Source organism: Erinaceus europaeus, chromosome 8 (assembly GCF_950295315.1).
Source record: "Erinaceus europaeus chromosome 8, mEriEur2.1, whole genome shotgun sequence".
NCBI lineage: Eukaryota > Metazoa > Chordata > Mammalia > Eulipotyphla > Erinaceidae > Erinaceus > Erinaceus europaeus.
Window position 1 is genome coordinate 7,394,552 of NC_080169.1, and position 20,248 is coordinate 7,414,799.

At 41.6% G+C, this 20,248-nt stretch overlaps 1 protein-coding gene across 1 annotated transcript in view; it reads left to right on the forward strand.

Moving 5' to 3' along the window:
* Window positions 1–20,248, forward strand: part of LOC132539855 (engulfment and cell motility protein 1) — a 155,832-nt gene that overhangs the window by 111,315 nt on the left and 24,269 nt on the right. Inside the window, exons 3-4 of the mRNA XM_060195865.1 lie at window positions 2,963–3,075; window positions 14,136–14,243. Of these exons, the coding sequence (XP_060051848.1) occupies window positions 2,963–3,075; window positions 14,136–14,243 (221 nt within the window). The remainder of the gene's footprint in view (window positions 1–2,962; window positions 3,076–14,135; window positions 14,244–20,248) is intronic.

A 20,248-nucleotide genomic window follows, 5' to 3' on the forward strand; every position in this document is an offset into this window, starting at 1 on the left:
AGTCATGAGGTTGTAATATAAGAAGTTCAGGATCTGAGCCAAGAAGCTCTCCAGTGTTTAGACAGAAGCAGATCAATTTCGAGTCACTGACATGGTCACTCAACCCATTGTCTCCACAGAGCTCATTTGTTCACTGTTAATGAATGTTTTTGCTTTGACTTGGCAGTCAGTAAGTAGTTGGGACACAGAGTATATATGGTTTATCAAGTCTAAAATATTTACTCTCTGATGTAAAGTTTGCCAACCTTTGTTCCAGATGAATACCAGATTGTATCTCACTAGGGCAGACTCCAGGTCAGGGAAGGAATCTCACCAATCTAGGATTCTTCTCACTGGCCATCTCCTATAGGGAAGGGGGTCGCTGGCCTCATTTGAACTGTACTTGGAATTGTCTTCCAAAAATAGTGCTACATTTTGTATTTCTCTTCACATACTTTTGTGCCCTGCCTCTTTTCCCTGTCCTTTCATTTGCAAAGTATTTTAGAAAGAGAAATGATGTCTTTCCTTTTTTTTTTCTCCTTTAAATAAAGCCAATTTAACCTTGGCCTTGTGAACCCCAAGCTTAGAATTTCAAAATCAAATTTCAGCCCATTTTGTTACTACCTGGATCACCTCTCTGAAGTTGGATCTCATTCACAGAGTAATGTGTGCTTTCTGAATGTAAGTGAGTTTTATAACTACCGATTCTATTGAGAAAGAAGGGAAAATGCTTGTCCTGTTTCTTATATTACCCAATCATGTTTTGGATTTCTTTGTGGTTTATAACACACAAAAAGGTAACTCATGGTGTGTGCGTGCACGTTCATTTATTCTGATAGTCTGGCCCGGAAGATGGCTTCATAATGGAGTGTGTCAGGTGGCGTACATCTGGTCTTACACTGGGAAGTCACAAATCATGCACTCACATTACTTGAAAGTACTTTCAATTGTACTTCAGTTGAAAGAGTACTTTTCAAATTTCCACTTTGGCCAACATCTCTGCATCTTCATCTCCATTTTAATGAGTCAGTTCTAATCTACTGCAGTGGTTATTTAAAGAGACGTCTCTGACCTGAAAATTGATGAGATTTTCAAGTTCTCTGTCCTATGATTCTTCATTCTTTCTCCTCCCTGCCCTGTTGCCCTGGCTCAGAAGCAGTGATGAATTTGGCATGTGTTTGACTGCCCTGGCACTTCCCCCACCTTCTTCCCCATTCAGAGCAAGGGTCAGCAAAGCTTCAATTTACTGAGTCCATTTTACAAAAGCTAAATGCTGATAATAAATGGTTTTTAGTGATCTGAAAGCCTGAAATGAGACCGTATGGGACTTGCACAGGAAAAGCTTCGTGAATGCACCATGTGTATTATTAAGGCTGTGTCTCCATATCATGCTTTATCAATGCTCAGTTGGAAAAGTATCAAATGGCAGATGGTTTGAAGCCATTTGAGCCTAAAAATGTATTACTGGAATTCAAAAAATACCCTATTAGATAGGTCCTTTTCTGTAACTTTTTTTTTCATTCTAGTTTTATTCACATTTGTAAAACGATGAGTAAGACTTGAGTTTATACTTCAGTTCTATGTTTAATCTCTGTGAGCTGCTTCTCTATCTGTAAAATTGTAATGATTATGTGAATACCAGTCTCCAAAGACCGGGGAGGTTAGGAGACATGGAGAGAGGGATTGTTAGTTGATCTACCATTACAAAGTTCACTTCCAAACTTATAGGAGGCACATACCAAGTGTCAGTGCCTTTTCCATCTGGAAACAACACAGGTTGTCTGCAGTCTAGTGCCCAAGCAAGTCCAGAGCTAAGGTCAGATGACAACTTTGTGAGCTATGACAGCAGTGTACTATGTTTATATGGAATATGTGATGCTAGGAAAGGAGAGAATAATATCGAAGCAAATTCAGTAAAACCTTGCATTCCTGCCCAATGTTTAGAGAGTACTTATACTATCTCCTTTGGGGAGCACAACAGTATTTCAAGAAAGATTCTTTTTTTTTTTCCCTCCAGGGTTATCGCTGGGGCTCAGTACCTGTACTACGAATCCACTGCTCCTGGAGGCTATTTTTCCCATTTTGTTGCCCTTGTTGTAGTTGTTATTGTTGTCATAGCTGTTGTTGGATTGGACAGAGAGAAATCGAGAGAGAAGAGGAAGACAGGAGGAGAGAGAGACAGACACCTGCAGACCTACTTCACTGATTGTGAAGTGATCCCCTGAAGGTGGGGAGCTGAGGGCTCGAATCAGGATCCTTATGCCAGCCCTTGCGTTTTGCGCCATATGTGCTTAACCCACTGCGCTACCGCCCAGCTCCTCAAGAAAGATTCTTATCCCCAGTTTGCAGATGAAGAAACTCTCTGTGGGGAAGAATCTGGAACAATTTATTTTTCCATTTGCAGGTGATAGAACTGAAAGCAAAATATGGTCCTGTGGCTTGTCCAAGAGACACGATTAGCTGAGGAATAGTAATCACATTATTTGCTCAATGTTCCTGTTTGGTCAGACCACAAATGTAGTGTAGCTATTTACCTGCTGTACTGCTATAGAGGGATGAGAGAGTAACTAAACATTTATGATCTTGGTAATGAATTTTGATATTTGCCACAAAGGTGAGTGAATTTTTGGCACAAGTCTGTATCTGTGGTTTTGTAAAAGAGGAGAAGAAAAAATGTTGACACAATTTTATATGTCTGTGGTTTTGTAAAATAAGAAGACATCTCTCAAGCACTTTGGCTTAGAAAAGCATCACTAAAGTGGCTGGTGCTTTTGTGGGTATTCTGTCAATGTCAAAGAATCTATATTGTGATTAGAACCGATAATCCTGCCCACTAATGTTCAATAAAGGATTCTTTATAGCACCGACCAGGAGGTGTTGGAATGTTCATGACAAAAAATGCACTCTGCCCTGCCTATGATGCCCTTTCAATTAAGCTGTGTTCTTAAGATATTCTATGGATTATGTGTTTATCCTTTTGTAGGGAACTAAAGGAGAAGATTCAGCCAGAAATCTTGGAACTGATCAAACAGCAACGCTTAAATCGCCTTGTGGAAGGAACCTGTTTTAGGAAACTCAACAGCCGGCGGAGGCAAGGTACAGTACATAGGTGATCCCTAACTCAGCTAGCTAGGGTGAGCAGTCTCCTGCTTGGTGGGGAACACAAAGGAGCAGGTGTTGAATTAGGGGTAAATCTCACAGCATTGTGCTTAGTATGGGAATAGCAGAGGGGGCCAGGCAGTGGCATACCCGATTAAGTGCACAGAGTACTAAGGACCTGGGCAAGGATCCGGGTTCAAGCCTCCAGCTCCTTGCCTGCAGGAGGATACTTCACAAATGGTGAAGCGGGTCTTCAGATGTCTTCCTCTCTTCCTCTCTGTCTCCTACTCTCCTCTTGGTTTCTCTCTGTCCTATCTGATAAAATGGGGAAAATGGCCACCAGGAGCAGTGGATTCATAGTGCCGGCACTTAGCCCCAGCAGTAACCCTGGAGGCTAATAATAATAATAATAATGTTTTATGAAGAAGGTGAAGAATTGAGAATAAACCAGGAATGAGGATAAGCATTAGTAGCAGCATCAAGAACAGTATCAGTGAAGGCCAAGGAGAAACTCTGGCAGGTATTTTTGAAACCTGATAGATACTCAGCTCAGACACCCAACTACCTCATCCCCTAATGACAAACATTCTTTCTGGTTTGTGCTAAGCCCATTTCCATGGTCACTTAGTTTAATGACTTTGTGCTGAATACTGAATTAACTCAAAGTATTTTGAAGTTGAGCATTGCAAAAAACGTTAGCAGATCTCCCAAGGCTGAGGTTCCTTGAGGGGTGAAAATGCAGATCATGCACAGGAGATGAAAAGCCATGCCAAGGAGCCTGAACTGGGTCTCCGGAGGAGACAGTGGGCAGAAGAATCAGAAGATGCGTCACAGCTAGGACTGAAAAAAGCTGATGTTAGGAAGATCAGTGGCAGAGAGAGCTCCTCTCCTGCTTAGCCTTTCAGGAACCAAATGGACTCCCTTTTCCTCATGTAGTCTTTTCTTTATTTTGTTTTACTTGTGTTGGATAGAGACAGAGAAAAATTGAGAGATGAAGGGTGATGGCGAGGGAAAGAGACAGTGACACCTGCAGCCCTGCTTCATCACTCATGAAGCTTTCTTCCTGCAGCTAGGGACCAGGGGCTTGAACCCAGGCCCTTGTACACTTTAAGTGTGCACCACCACCTGGCCCCCCTTCCTTCTTCCTCATTGCATCCCCTGCCTGGGGCCTCTTTGTCAAAGTAAGTACAGTTCCAACATGATAGTCTGACTCCATGATGAGTATAAGACCCTGCAGCCCAGGGATAAACTATTTGTTTATCTGTGTGACCTTGGGGGCCAGTCTCCCTAACTGAAATGGAGGCGTGGGGGGTGGGGGAAAGTGTTGTTAAAATTTGTAAGCTCTAGCCGGCCGGGCTAGCTTCACGGGCGGGTAACAGAGACGCGGAGACAACGGCTGGGCAGGGAAGCTGTATTTCTTTATTCAGGAACAACGATTCATAAACTAAGACAAACTAATCACCAAACAGAACTCTGTTGTCTCTTTGTGGCGGCACAAGCACTCTCTCTTACTCTGGAACTCAGGAACCCAGGAACTCTGTCACTCTGGAACTCTGGCGGGTTTCCTTGGGGCGGGGCCAAGCGGGCCCATGAAATTAACAGGACTGATCTAATTCTCTTGGCGGGGGAGAACTAGAACCCGATGTAAAGTATACAACAGGAAAGTCCCAATACTTATCTCTCAAAGTTATTGTGAGAAGAAAGGCAGTTATGGTTGTAGCTCTTAAAAGAAACCCAAGAAGTGGTGACTGTTCTTCTAGAGGATCATATAGAGGAAAAATAGTGAGCCTGGAGTAAGTGGTCATAGTTCTAGGCTCCTCTCCTCTGTAAGTAACCACCTGGGTGTCTTTAGACAAGACAGGTGACCACTCAGGGTCTCAAATAATTAAATGGAATCTAGGGCCGGTAGTGTGTCCTCAACTCTTGACTGCTTTTAGGAAAAAAAAATCATCAATATTTGGGATAGATTTCCCCATAATGGCGATTTATAATTTTTTTTTATTTACATGTCATTGACAAAGGACATATAAGGAAAGGGAGAGACAAGAACAAACCACTAATTCCACTTTGCATGTTTGCTTAGGATCTTTCTAGCCAATGCAAGGAACTCAATTTCCAGTCTGCTTCATCAAAAGATGCCCCTTTCTAGGCAGAGTTTGTTAGGTTCTGCTAGAATAATTCTCCTTCTGGGTGTAATAATTAGTTTATTTCTGCTAAAGAAGTTAGCTCTCAATCTGTAAACTTTTCCAATTTTCTCAAAATGAATTGCCTAATGAACAAAAAATTATTAGCATCTACATTATAAATATATTAGTTGAGCTCCATGGGGAACACAGCCATCTGTGTTTAATATAAAATTATCCTTCCAAGTGCAGAAAGGAAAGGCTTTTTAGTATTTGGTAACTGGATTTAAAATCTGGTGACTACCTTCATGTGTGTAAAAATAGGGATTCAAAGCAGACTGTGCTGAAATTGGTTTCTTTATCACACCATCAGTGCATGCCGTTTAGATCTAACAGATTAATGAGGATGTCACACAAATCATTTTAATCCCTTCAAGAAAGGTGTGTTTCCAGTGAGCTCACAGTCAGAATCAACAGCCTTGTTGCATCACAAACTGAAGGACAAGCAGACCGTGAAGGCCCTGGCCACACTGCTTTCAACTTGTGTGACAATGAGATGGACACAGATGAGTGGATGCCATTATAATACAATACTAGTATTTCTATGAATTTTCAACTTTATTTATTCATTTATTTTCCCTTTTGTTGCCCTTGTTTTTTTATTGTTGTAGTGGTTACTGTTGTTGTTGTTGTTAGATAGGACAGACAGAAATGGAGAGAGGAGGAGAAGACAGAGAGGAGGAGAGAAAGATAGACACCTGCAGACCTGCTTCACCACCTGTGAAATGACTCCCATGCAGGTGAGGAGCCGGGGGCTGGAACCGAGATCCTTACTATGGTCCTTGTGCTTTGTGCCACGTGCGCTTTCAGCCTTTTTATTTTATTTTGTTCCAGGTTTATCACTGGAGTTTGGTAGCTGCACTATGAATCCACTGCTCCTGGCAGCCAGTTTTTCCATTTTATTGGCTAGGACAGAGAAAAATTGAGAGAAGGGGGAGATAGAGAGGAGAGAGAAAGATACCTGCTGACCTGCTTCACTACTTGTGAAGCTTCCCCTCCACCCACAGCAGATGGGGAGCCAGGGGCTCAAACCTGGATCCTTGCTTGCGTCTTTGTGCTTGGTATTATGTGTGCTTAACTGGGTCTGGCACCACCCAGCTCCCTGAGTTTCAGCTTTACAGGAAAAGATGTGGAAGGGATTACCCTCGCACAGAACTGGCAAGTTTGAAGAACAGTTCTTGCTAAGCCACGTTTGGCTAGAAGACACCCAGGTGGACACTTGCCCATTATTCTAATGGTCTTAGTTGCAACTCAGCTGTTTGGTGAGTCTCCCACAACCGTTTGTAAGTCTGTGTTTCTGGGAACTCTGGCCAGACTAGAGTCACTGGGAGACACTGAATCGTGTGAGATCCATTGCTGGTGCCCTACCTACATGTTTTATGATTTGCGAAGAGTTAACCACAGACAGCAGACAGACCTTCTCCTAAACACACCAATTTTCGGGGTGTCTCTCTCCTTCTCCAGCAGGGTGTCCTCCAGGGTGTTCTCGCTCACGACAGGGGTAACACGAAGTAAAAGACACCAGGGGACTCTTAGCGTGAATCTAGAATCTGAGTCCTTAGAGTCCCAGAATCCTAGAGTCCGTTTATTAGCAAAGTGGACATGAGTTAAATAGAAAAGCAATGAAGTTAATTATTGTTGAAATATGACAGGAATTACAGGTTTCTTAACAGTCAGCATGCCCCTAAGGTAGGGGGCTGGTATGACAGGAATTGATGAGATACAAAACAGTTATTCTCCATGACACAAGTAACTTAATTATCCAAAGGTATTTGAGAGAAGCATAGGGGTTAAACTCGTAGGGTGAGACAGAGAGAAGATGGATATCAAAAGGCCATATAGTTTGGCATTTCTCTTGTCTGGGGTCTGAGGTGTGTGATGAAGTGTGTGATAAGGTGTGTTCTTCTGTGATCAGAAGGTGACTTTGAATGAGTGAATCTGCGGCCATGTGGCCTGTGGTTAATGGAGGGAAGTACTGGGGTTTCTGTGGGCCTGAGAGTCAAGAAGGAAAGAACCAAGTCTGAGTTTCCCCCCTTATGCTCACCTCGGTTGAGAGAGACTTACCAAGAGGTTATCTTTTCAGACCTCCATCCAAAGATGGGGGTGGTTCTCCCTAAGCTCTATCAGGCTCACACATGTTCCCAACAACCAATGATTCTGCACATTTTATATGAAACTAGGAAATATGTAACAGTGTCTCTTGAGTAGCCTTCATAAAGGTCCCCTGCCTCCTAATAACCAGGGGACTCTCTGGAGAAGCAGCCAGACCCTGTGGAGACTTTGCATCCAAAACAAAGATGCTCCTTTGATTCCTTGGCAGAGCCCCTCAGGATCCAGGCCCACAGTGCTAGTGCCTCACCAGCTAATAAGTGTCTAACTCCCCAAGGGTAGTTACTACTCTCTCTGTCTTCTCATCTAAAGACCGACTGGCCAGCCCCAGACTCATCTCCAGCCTAGATGAAGAAGACAAAATAAGCTGTCTGTGACTGTTTTAACTAAAGATAAATAAAAATTAACATTACTTTTCTTCTTATTGGATAAACTAGATGCAGAGCAGCTCCATCCTTACAGAGAGTTCTGCCAAATACTGTTGCAAAAAAATTAATAATAATAATAAAATCATAGTTGTCAGTGGTTATTAACTCTAGAATGATCTATGTGGCATTGGGAATAGCTTTAATCAGTCTTGGAAACCTTATCAGGCCTGTGAGCTTTGAAGCCAGCTTTTCTCTCTCATCCTTCACACACACACACACACACACGCGTGCGCACACACGCACACACGCGCACACATACACACACACACACAGTGAAAAAGAATGCAGAATGGTCTGTATCTTCAGTTTTTTGAGTTTGAGAATGAAGAAATGGCTATTAACTTAGTAATATTCATAACTGACCGAAAGACCTCTACATTAACTCCTGTCATCTCTTTAAACGCTACCAAACAATCTTTGATCATGTTCTCACTGCCTCCTGGTAAGTGCTTTTATAGTGACACAGTCCACTCATTCATTGCCCAGAGGGGATTCAGCAACTAGTAACATCATGCTGAGTTTTAAAAAGAAAATACAAATTATTATTTTTTTTACCAGCAAAGAAACTGCAAATCAGGCTGTTGCTGGTGGCTAACACTGAACTGAGATTACCCAGCACAGTGGAGTGTTGTGCTGTGGGATTTAGCAGCTCTGCCCTCCTTAAGAGTGGCTCTGCCTTGAAGACAAGCAGACTCCACTTGTCCACAAGCCTCCCAAAGCTCCCAAAGCTATATATATATAAAGGGGGAGTCAGGCGGTAGCACAGCGGGTTAAGTGCACATGGTGCGAAGTGCAAGGACCAGCGTAAAGATCCTGGTTCGAGCCCCCTGGCTCCCCACCTGCAGGAGAGTCGCTTCACAGGTGGTGAAGCAGGTCTGCAGATGTCTGTCTTTCTCTCCCCCTCTCTGTCTTCCCCTCCTCTCTCCATTTCTCTCTATCCTAACTAACAATGATGACATCAATAACCACAACAATGTTAAACAACAAGGGCAACAAAAGGGAAAATAAATAAATATTAAAATAAAAAAGGAATCAAAACAACCACCCAGGTCCTTTCAGCCTCCTTGTCAAAGTCTTTGTCATTTATGATTCATCCTAGACAATGTTCTGCTTGTTGGGGAGGAACAGAACATTGCTTACCTCGATCTGTGAGGCACAAAGCTTTTTGCTCCAAAAGGGATTTGTATGGATTAAGAATTAACCAGAAGTAAAAAGAGAACGAGAAGATAGTGGTGTTATAAAAGTCAAGGGAAAGGAAGCCTATGGAGAGAATTTTCTGTTTGCTTTTTTAGGTTATTTAAAGACATGATCCAGGTAGTCTGTTGTGCTTCTGTTAAGCAAGTGTTGACTTGTATTACTTCCTCGGGCCCTGATAAAGAGCCCTGTTTTCTTAAAGTTCCTGAGTGGAAGAATAGGCTGCACAAAAGACTTTCCATATTCTTTTCTCCTGCAATAAAGGTGGGGTTTCTGAGCCCCTCATTTTTCTTCCTAAGCCTAGTAAACAGGTGTTTCCATCAAACTTCCATCATTTACCTTCAACAACTGAGAAAGTTCCCTCTTGCATTTGTCTCCCTCCCATGTCTGTTTTTATTCCTAATTTTCCACCCTATCACTAGTAAAGTTCTGTGTACATTGTAGACTCAGAGAAAATTCATTGGGGGGAGTCGGGTGGTAGCCCACGTGGTGCAAAGCGCAGGGACCATAGTAAGGATCCTGGTTCGAGCCCCCGGCTCCCCACCTGCAGTGGAGTCGCTTCACAGGCGGTGAAGCAGGTCTGCAGGTGTCTATCTTTCTCTCCCCCTCTCTGTCTTCCCCTTCTCTCTCCATTTCTCTCTGTCCTATCCAATAACAGTGACATCAATAACCACAACAATGTTAAACAACAAGGGCAACAAAAGGAAATGAATAAATAAATATTTATAAAAAAAGAAAATATTCATTGGAAAGTAATAAATTTACCCTGGACAGGCATGCAACACAATTTTTTTGAAGTCTTAAAAATCTTACAAATGAACATGCCCCGTATCTTCCTCCACAATGTATCTGTTTTTATTAGACTCCATACCGGTTAAATTTCTAGTACCACACTAGTATGTTGAAGATGACTGATCTTTGGGGGCCAGGTGGTGGCACACCCTGTTAAGGGCACAAGGATGTGGGTTTGAGCCCTGCTCCCCTCTTGTAGGGGAGATACTTCACAAGCAGTGAAGCAGGTCTGCAGGTGTCTTTCTCCTCCTTCCCCTCAATTTCTCTCTGTCCTATAGAATAAAATAAAAAAATTTAAAAAATTTAAAATGCTGCTGGGAGTGGTGGATTTGCAGTGCAGACACAGAGCCCAGCTAACCCTGGAGGAGGGGGAGGGAGATGATTGACTCTTGATTCAGCAAGATAGCCTGTTGGTCTTCAAGTTATCACCACTAAACTCTATAGTTTACCCCAGCTTGGAGAGTAAGGATTTCTAGAAAGAACATGCTAATCTCAGAAGAAGATTGTTGTGCCTGAGGTCAAGTTTCCTTGCATTCTTCCTTGTTTTTTACTCCCTCTGTCACCTAGCCAAAGAGGCTAGTAGGGGAAGAAAAATTGAAGCGCAGATTTCTCCAGCTGGCTCTGTGATCTTCACAGACTGTTTAGCAAGGGCCTTTGGAAAGAAGAAGCTATGACAGTCCGTCAGGCCAGGGCCCGAGAGCACCACTGACACCACAGTGTAGCTTCCCTCTTTGTAAGCTGAATTACAAACCAGACTCCTAAATGCGTTCTCTTTATGGGAAACTGATGAATATGTTTGCCTGATTGAAATGGCTGTGGGTTGCTCACTGAGTAACTTTGTTTTCTCCTTTTAAAATGCCCTTCTAGAAAGATGAAACAGACATAATATAATTTTGAAAATGTAGCAATTCCAAGTATTTTTTTCTAGTCATCAAATAGCTGTTCTTTGTCTTGATTTTTCTACTAGAGTTCAGATTCTTTGAAATATATGATTGCCACAGTCTGTCTATACTCAAGAATTCTCAAATTATTTATAGATGAGAAATGTTTGGGGGCTGGTGCACCTGGTTGAATGCACACATTACAGTGTATCAGGACCCAGGTTCAAGACCCCAGTCCCCACCTACAGGAGGAAAGAGTCAGAAGCAGTGAAGCAGGGCTGCAGGTGTATCTTTCTCCCTCCCTCCCCATTACCCCACTCAGTTTCTCTGTCTATACCAAAATAAAAATAAAGTAAATAAAATTGTAAAAGGAAGGTTGAAATACACAGAGATTGCCTTTGTAGATCAAATTTGGAGGTTTCTTTTGTTCATTGGGTGACTTTTAGTTTGAGTTTTAAAACTTTTGTTTCTGCTAAAAGAATCATGGCTAATATGTGGTTTTGTAGTGAAAGCAATTTTAGATAAAAATTCACTTAAAATGTTACATTGTTTCAGTCAGAGTGGTTTCAAAACTATTTGTGTTTGTGGACAGAGTAAGGAAATGGTTTCACAAGGCCACCGTTTCCAAGTGCAAAAGACACAAAGAAACTTTGTAATGGGTGCTTTGTGCCAAAGGCATTTTTCAAACAAGTCCTCTTGGGTCTTCATTTATCAATTTAGCCAACAAGAACTGTGCAACTTTTATGTCCTAGATAAAGGGACTGGAATAGTGTAATTATGAAGTCTGTGGCTATTGCCAGGGATTCTTGCCTTCTTTGCAACATTAGTGTTGATAAAGATCCCAGAGCCCTCTTTTTCCAGCAGTAAACTGTGCACAGCATAGCCACTAGGGAAAGTTCCTTACCTAAGTTATCAGGTAATGAGGAATACCAAGGTGGTTAATTGTGATTAACATATGGGCATCAGTAATTCCAGTGCAAGATGTGTTAATGGCAGAAAGAGCACACTGGAGCTGCTAAGAAGATACGGATAGTTCTTTCAAGTGCTGGGATCCAAGAGGGCTTCCTGAAAGAGGCAGTATCTAAGCAGAGCCTTGAGAGCTAAAAAGATTACTATCACAATTTAAGTTCTTTATCTATAAAAATAGTATTTGTACCTTTTTATCTCTGCTTCACATAGTCCTTATGGAAAAGTTTATTATATTGAAAGGGTGGGAAAGGTCAAGTTGATGGAGTTATCATGCAATCTCATGGTCAGAACTTGAAGGCGTCATGCTGAGGGAGACAAGCCAAAAGAGAAAGACCAGTACTTATCGGTCTCACTTATAGGTGGAAATTAAGAATAAAGGATAGTAAGGGAGGACAGAAGGTGAAACTTGGGCTGGGTGTAGAGTATTGCACCCAAGTATAGAACTCTGGGTAGAAGGATAAAGGGACATTGAAGTCTTGTTGTCTCCAAGACACCAATCAAGGGGAGATGAGAGGCTATATATATATATATATATACTGGAAATCATTAGCCGCCCCCCCCAAAAAAAGTTAGAAACAAGTAAATAAACCAATAAAGTCTATTGCCCAAACCAGAAAGAAAAAAAATCCGAAGTTTTCGGTAATATTATGTAAAGAACACAACTCTAGGAATGAGAGGACAGATGATTGTAATATATTTATTCATGGATAAGAGCCTGATTTATCTAGATTGTTTACCCGTGCATTTTACCTTGTGTATATGGCTAGAATTCATTCATTCATTCATTCATTCATTCATTCATTCACTCATTCCTTCATTCATTTGTGTGTGTTAGCCTCCACATGGTGAGGGCTATGTCAACTAAAATATGGAATACAGCTGTCTCTGTATTTCTTACTTATCAGAGAGGATGATGAAGCAAAAAAGTTCTGAGAAGGCTGAGGTGTTTTTTGTTTGTTTATTGATTTAAGAATGATCAACAAGACTATAGGATAAGGGGGTACAATTCCATACAGTTCCCACTACCAGAGTTCAGCATCCCATCCCCTCCATAGCTTTCCTGTTCTTTATCCCTCTGGGAGTATGAATTCAGGATCATTTTAGGGTGCAGAAAGTGGAAAGTCTGGCTTCCCTGCTGGACATGGGCATTGACAGGTCTATTCATACTCCTAGCCTGTTTCTATCTTTCCCTAATGGAGTAGGGCTCTAGAGAGGTGGGGTCCCAGGGTACAATGGTGAGGTCATCTGTCCAGGGAATTAAGATTGGTGTCATAATAGCATATGCAGCTTGGTGACTGAAAAGCATTAAGATATAAAGCAGAACAAATTGTTTAATAATCAAGAACCTAAAGGTAAGAATAGCAGATGAGATTTGGGGTTTCCATTTTGGGAAAAGCTAGGAGGTCTACTTTAGGTCTATTCCAGGGAGCTTATAACTTTACTAATTTTTGCCGGAGCCCAACAGCTAAGATGAAGGTGGACTAAAAGCATTGTCTGGGGAGATGGTGTCAGTGTTGGAAATAGGACTAGAAAGCTGGATCAGGGAAGAGAGGAGTTCCCAAGTATGAGAAAAGTTTATAAATAATTTGATCTGATCCGAATTCAGACAAGAGTCTGTGTAACCTCTGCATTCCTGTAGGTCTGAACTGGCAGTACATGGTCATGGCTAGGAACATTCTAGGCTGCACTCATTTCAGGACTTTGACCCAGCCTCCCTTTAGAGAGTGGGCCAGTCCGTACCATTGTTCTTCCACACTGAGGGCAAAGTCCTGTAGAGGCCCACAAGATGGTCCACGATGCTGTTCCTGATGGAGATGACCAGCAGTGGTGGAGAGAGGGATCTGTTAGAGGTCTAGATCCATCATATATATGTGGGATTCCCAGGATTCCCTGACTAGGATCCCAGATAATGGAGTGAATTGGTAGTGACTAAAAGAGCTATCATTAAAGTATGGGAGTCTCTTGCCCTTATCCAACTTTTGTAGTCCTTAACTTTAGCTGACAAGTTTAGCCTTAGCGTGATTGAGGGAAGTGTATCTAGGTATCTAGGTTTAAGTAGAAACTATTTGATTTGATTAAGACTTTATGGTACCTTTTTTAAAGATCTTTCTACTGGTTTGCTGTTTTTTTTTTTTCCCCTACATATTCCTTAATGATTTTGCCAGACCTAAGTGAATAAGAAACGATTCCTGTAGAACAGAGAAGACTGAGTAAATAATTCTTTGGATTGCATCACCCCAGAAAGCCCAGTGCCCTATACGTGAAGCATTTGATGACTTTCCCAATAGCTCTCAAATCTATACCAAGCAGGCCAGATGCCAGCCAAACATCAAAACTAAAAGAGGATTCCTAGCCCGGAGTTCCAGCACTCATGACTTTCTGAAGAATTCAGATCAAATGTACTGCCTTTTCCCTTAGGCAAGGCGACTAGGACATAATAATGTCTGCTATTTTGGAAACCAGAATCACTTACCTTACACATTTTTATTGTCTCCCCTCAGACAAGTTTTGGTATTGCCGACTTTCACCAAACCACAAGGTCCTGCACTATGGCGACTTGGAGGAAAGTCCTCAGGGAGAAGTGCCCCATGATTCCTTGCAGGACAAATGTAAGTGATTCTCCTGAATGGTCAATTCTCTGACTTAAGAAATGTATTCTGTTGTTTCACACATTCACCTTTGTATTATATATCTAGGCCTTTTGTAAAGGAAGAAAAAGACTAAAAATAATACCACCCATTATTTATTTATTTTTTTTTGTAATGACCCAAAATAACTTAACAGGAGCCGCTCGTACACTTATTCTCTGCCATATTTATTTCTTCTGGTTCAGGGTACTTCATTGTTATACTGCCGAGGTAGTGGAAGAGCCAAATATGGTTTGCAGAAATAGAACAAAGGAAGAAAAAAAGAAAGTCACTTATATACTAGGAAACTTATTTCCATTGCATCCTACTCTTTGATAAACACTGAATGGAATACACCTTTCCTTTCTTTTAAAATACCAATCATTTTTTTCTCTTTATTTATTTGGTAGAGATAGCAAGAAATCAAGAGGGAAGGGGGTGATAGGAAGGAAGAGAGACAGAGAGACACCAGCAACACTGCTGCACCACTCACAATGTGCACTCAACCAGGTGCGCCATCACTCAACCCTTAAAATATATGTATTTCTTTTTTTTTTCTATATCTGTATGATATCTGTTTTATCATGTTTTACTGAAGAAACAGTAATACACTGGGCTGTTTTAGTCCCACAGGAAACTAGGTACCAGGGGCAACATACAAATTAAAGCAAGTATTGCCATGTCATTAAAATACACAGGGGTGAAGAATTAATTCAGAAGTAGAAATGAGATAAAATGACTATAACCTCTGAGGGTGTAAAAGATGGTGAAATAAAATAATAAGAGAGAAAACAAAGATATTTTTAAATAACCTACAAAAGTCACATTGACCTGACAGTGAGTCCCAGACAGATCCATACCTCCAGCCTGACACTTGCCTTCCTGTTGCCTCTGAGCTTACAGAAATTGGATCTGGACTGACTTCATTATAGCTCCTAACCACCAAAGTGAAAATAAATCACAAGTGAGGAATTCCTGAGGCTTTCAGACTCTGTGCTCACATTCAGGAAGCCTAGAACATTTTCTCTCCCTCCAGCTTGAAAATGGGACAGTCCTGTCTTTGTAGTGTCACTTAGTTCAGAAAGTAGTCTCCCCCCAGCCCCCACCATATCTAAAAGCACTGCTTCCCCAGTCTACATTGTTGACTTTGTTAATGGACAGAGAAAGAAATCTGAAACCTACCACCAGCATCTGTTAATAGAACAATTTCTACCCATGCCTGACATGGGAGTATCCAAGGCCTTTAACTTTAAAAAAAAAAAATTTAGTAGTGATTTAATAATAATTAACAACATTGTAAGATAACAGGGGTACAAGTCTAGATGGTTCCTACCACCAGAGTTATGTGCCCCTCCCTTCCATTAGAAGCTTCCCTATTCTTTATTCTTCTGGGAGTATGGACCATAATTCTGTATGGGGAGCAGAAGGTGGGCGGTCTGGCTTCTGTAATTGCTTCTCCGACACAGACGTTGGCAGGTCAATTCATACCCCTAGCCTGTTTCTGTCTTTTCCTAGTGGGGTAGGGAACTGGAAAGGGGATACTTCAGGACACACTGATGAAGTTGTCTGCCCATGGAAGCCAATAAGGCATCATGGTAACATCTGCAACTTGGTAACTGAAAGGCAGTAGTCTATAAAGCAGGACACATTGTCTAATATACAAGAACCAAAGGTAGGAATAGAGCACATGAAACTAGGGGTTTTCATGTAGGAAGAAGCTAGGTAATCTATTTTAGGTATGTTCCAAAGGGCCCATGATTTTTGTGATTTTTTAAAATAATTTTGTATTAATGATTTAATAATTACTGACAAGATTGTGGGATAAAAGAGATACAATTCCATACAATTCCCACGTCCAGAGTTCCATGCTCCATCCCTTCCATTGGAAGTTTCCCTATTCTTTATCCCTCTGGGAGTGTAGACCAGAGATCTTTATGGGGTGCAGAAGGTGGAAGGTCTAGTTTCTGTAATTGCTTTACTGCTGGACTTGGGCATTGGCAGATGATTCCATACCCCCAGCCTGTTTCTGTCTTTCCCTAGTGGGGTAGGGCTCTGGGGAGGTGGGGTTCTAGGACACATTGGTGAGGTCATCTGCACAATGAAGTCAGGTTGGTGTCATGGAAGCACCTGCAATTTGGTGGCTGACAAAGCAGTAAGACATAAAGCAGAACAAATTGTTTACTAATCAAGAGCCTAAAGGTTAAAGTTTAACGGATTAAATTTGGAGTCTTCATGTTGGAAGGATGTAGGAAGTCTATTTTAGGTCTATTCCAAGGGGCCCACGACTTTACTAATTTTTGCCTGAGCCCAACAGCTAACAGGCAGGTGAGCTACAAGTATTGTCAGGGAAGATGGTATCAGAGTTGAGGACAGGATTAGAAAGCTGGATTAGGACAGAGAGTAGCTCCTAAACATGAAGAAAATATATAAATGCCATTAACTATTTATCCCATCAATCTGATCTGCCCCCGCCCAGCCCCCCACAAGGTTCTTTCTGCCATGAAAGAGATTCCCTCTTTCAAAGGACAGCCCCACCATAAACAAACTAGACCAGCAGTTCTCAGCATGTGGTCTCCACACCAACAGCACCAGCATCTAGAAAACTATCAGCCTATACTATCAGCCTATACTATCAGCCTATACTATCAGCCTATACTATCAGCCTATACTATCTGCCTATACTATCAGCCTATACTATCAGACTATACTATCAGCCTATACTATCAGACGATACTATCAGCCTATACTATCAGACGATACTATCAGACGATACTATCAGCCTATACTATCAGACGATACTATCAGCCTATACTATCAGCCTATACTATCAGCCTATACTATCAGCCTATACTATCAGACGATACTATCAGACGATACTATCAGCCTATACTATCAGCCTATACTATCAGACTATACTATCAGACTATACTATCAGCCTATACTATCAGCCTATACTATCAGACTATACTATCAGACTATACTATCAGCCTATACTATCAGCCTATACTATCAGACGATACTATCAGACGATACTATCAGACGATACTATCAGACGATACTATCAGCCTATACTATCAGCCTATACTATCAGCCTATACTATCAGCCTATACTATCAGACTATACTATCAGACTATACTATCAGCCTATACTATCAGACTATACTATCAGACTATACTATCAGACTATACTATCAGACTATACTATCACAGACTCTGCTCACAGACCTGCTAAATTGGAAATTCTGAGAATAGAAGTGAAATCTGTGGGTGTCGGGCAGTAGCACAGAGGGTTAAGCGAAGCGAACGTGGCACAAAGTGCAAGGACCGGCCTAAGGATCCTGCTTCGCCCGGCTCCCCACCTGCAGGGGAGTCATTTCACAGGGGTGAAGCAGGTCTGCAGGTGTCTATCTTTCTCTCCCCCTCTCTTTCTTCTCCACCTCTCTTCATTTCTCTCTGTACTATCCAACAACAATGACATCAATAACAACAACAATAACTACAAAACGACAAAAAACAAGGGTAACAAAAGGGAAACTCAATAAATATTTTTAAAATTTTTTTAAAAAATGAAATCTCTATCTCAGCAAATTCTCCAGGAGATTCTAATACACACTCAGCTTAACACTGCCCTGATAGATAGTTCCTGACAGTCTTCATATCAGTCTTCATATCTTCATATCAGTCTGATAGTATAGGCTGATAGTATCGTCTGATAGTATCGTCTGATAGTATAGTCTGATAGTATAGTCTGATAGTATAGGCTGATAGTATAGGCTGATAGTATAGGCTGATAGTATAGGCTGATAGTATAGGCTGATAGTATCGTCTGATAGTATAGTCTGATAGTATAGGCTGATAGTATAGGCTGATAGTTTAGGCTGATAGTATAGGCTGATAGTATAGGCTGATAGTATAGTCTGATAGTATAGTCTGATAGTATAGGCTGATAGTATAGGCTGATAGTATAGTCTGATAGTATAGGCTGATAGTATCACCTGATAGTATAGGCTGATAGTATAGGCTCCCCACCTGCAGGGGAGTCATTTCACAGGGGTGAAGCAGGTCTGCAGGTGTCTATCTTTCTCTCCCCCTCTCTTTCTTCTCCACCTCTCTTCATTTCTCTCTGTACTATCCAACAACAATGACATCAATAACAACAACAATAACTACAAAACAACAAAAAACAAGGGTAACAAAAGGGAAACTCAATAAATATTTTTAAAATTTTTTTATAAAGTGAAATGTCTTATCTCAGCAAATTCTCCAGGAGATTCTAATACACACTCAGCTTAACACTGCCCTGATAGATAGTTCCTGACAGTCTTCATAGTGATTCCTCAGCTTTGGCTTTTACTAGTAAGCACACATTAAAAAAGATTAATTAATGAACTGCTGGTAGATTGTCAACTTTCAAAATTTTTTTATGAACCATGACCTCATGTTGGTACAGTTTCACCCAGTGGGTCATTTTGTTTCATTAGATAGACACAAGAGAGAGAAGCCACAGTGCCAAAGCTTCCTTTATTACCATAGCAACTCTGATGTGGTGCTGGGGCTAAGTCTGGACTGCGTCCCCAGCAATGCAACCACTCTTCCCAGTCAGCTTTTTCTCTGGTCCTACTTTTAATTTTGAACAAAATGAAACTTTATTAGAAAAGAAAATGTGACTTATTTAATACTATTCCTTTTTTACTTTAGAAAAGACTCCTGGTCACATTTTATATAAAGCACTAACATTGTTTAAGAAAAATATTTCTTGATTAATTTTTATGAATGAGAGAAAGAGGCAAAAACTCTGCTCTGCTCTGGTAATCTGGTGCTGGCTGAGCCCTTTGGGCCATTTGCCAGTCCCTGTTCAGGCACCATTTGCCGGTCCCTGTTCAGGGTACCATATGCCGGGCTGGGCTAGCTTCATGGGCGGTAGAGAGATGACCAGGGACTCATGGCTGAGCTGGGAACGCAGTACAGTGTTCATTGACAAGCGGGGATGCAGTTCAACAATCTAATCTCTTCTAATTCTTCTTCATCAGAAAGCCCTGTCTTTTATATCTCCTGAGGCGGAACTGTCAGGAAGAGGAAGTACGTAGGATAGGGGGTGGGGAGAAGGAAAATAGTGCTCGAACCAGTGGGGATTAAACCAATGAAAACAATGATTATGTAAATAGACTACAACGTCAAGCAATGCAACAGAAGGGGTCTTAGAAGCAGAATTTAGAAGCAGACCAACAGCCATTAAATATGTAAGTCTATGTGCTGCTAGTGCCTTGTCTCCCTGGCCAAGCATTCCCATTCTCACTTGTCCCATAGCTTAGGAAATCGGCTCCATCAATAAAACAAGAGAAGATAAGTGTTGGAGAGGACGTGGGGAGAAAGGAACTCCACTGCACTGCTGGTGGGAATGTAAACTGGTGCAACCACTATGGAGAACAGCATGGAGAATCCTTAAAAAATGCAAATGGAGATATCTTATTGCCCAGCAATTCCACTACTAGGCATAGACCCAAAAGATAGAACATCACTGATTCAAGGGGATCTATGCACCCCCATGTTTATAGCGGCATTATTCACAAGAGCAAAAACCTGGCAACAGCCAAAATGCCCTTCAACAGATGACTGGCTACAAAAGTGATGGGTTATATCCGCAACAGAGTGTATATGCCAAAGTAATTCACTGGCATATCTGTTGTCTGCTGTCATGAACACGTGATTGCCTGGAAGGGAGTTGTGACTTGCTATCACTGCCCAACCCACAAGAGGATTATACGAGACCACTAGCCCAGGAAATAGAATGCAAAATGTAGTTTCTTCTGAACTTTTGCAGCATTGTGAAGTTAAAAAAGAGAAGTAAGGGGTCAGCTGGTGGTGTGCCTAGTTAAGTCCACATGCTACAATGCACAAGAACCTGGGTTCAAGCCCTCTGCTCCCACTGCAGTGGGAAAGCTTCCTGAGTAGTGAAGCAGGACTGCAGGTGTCTCTCTGACTCTTGC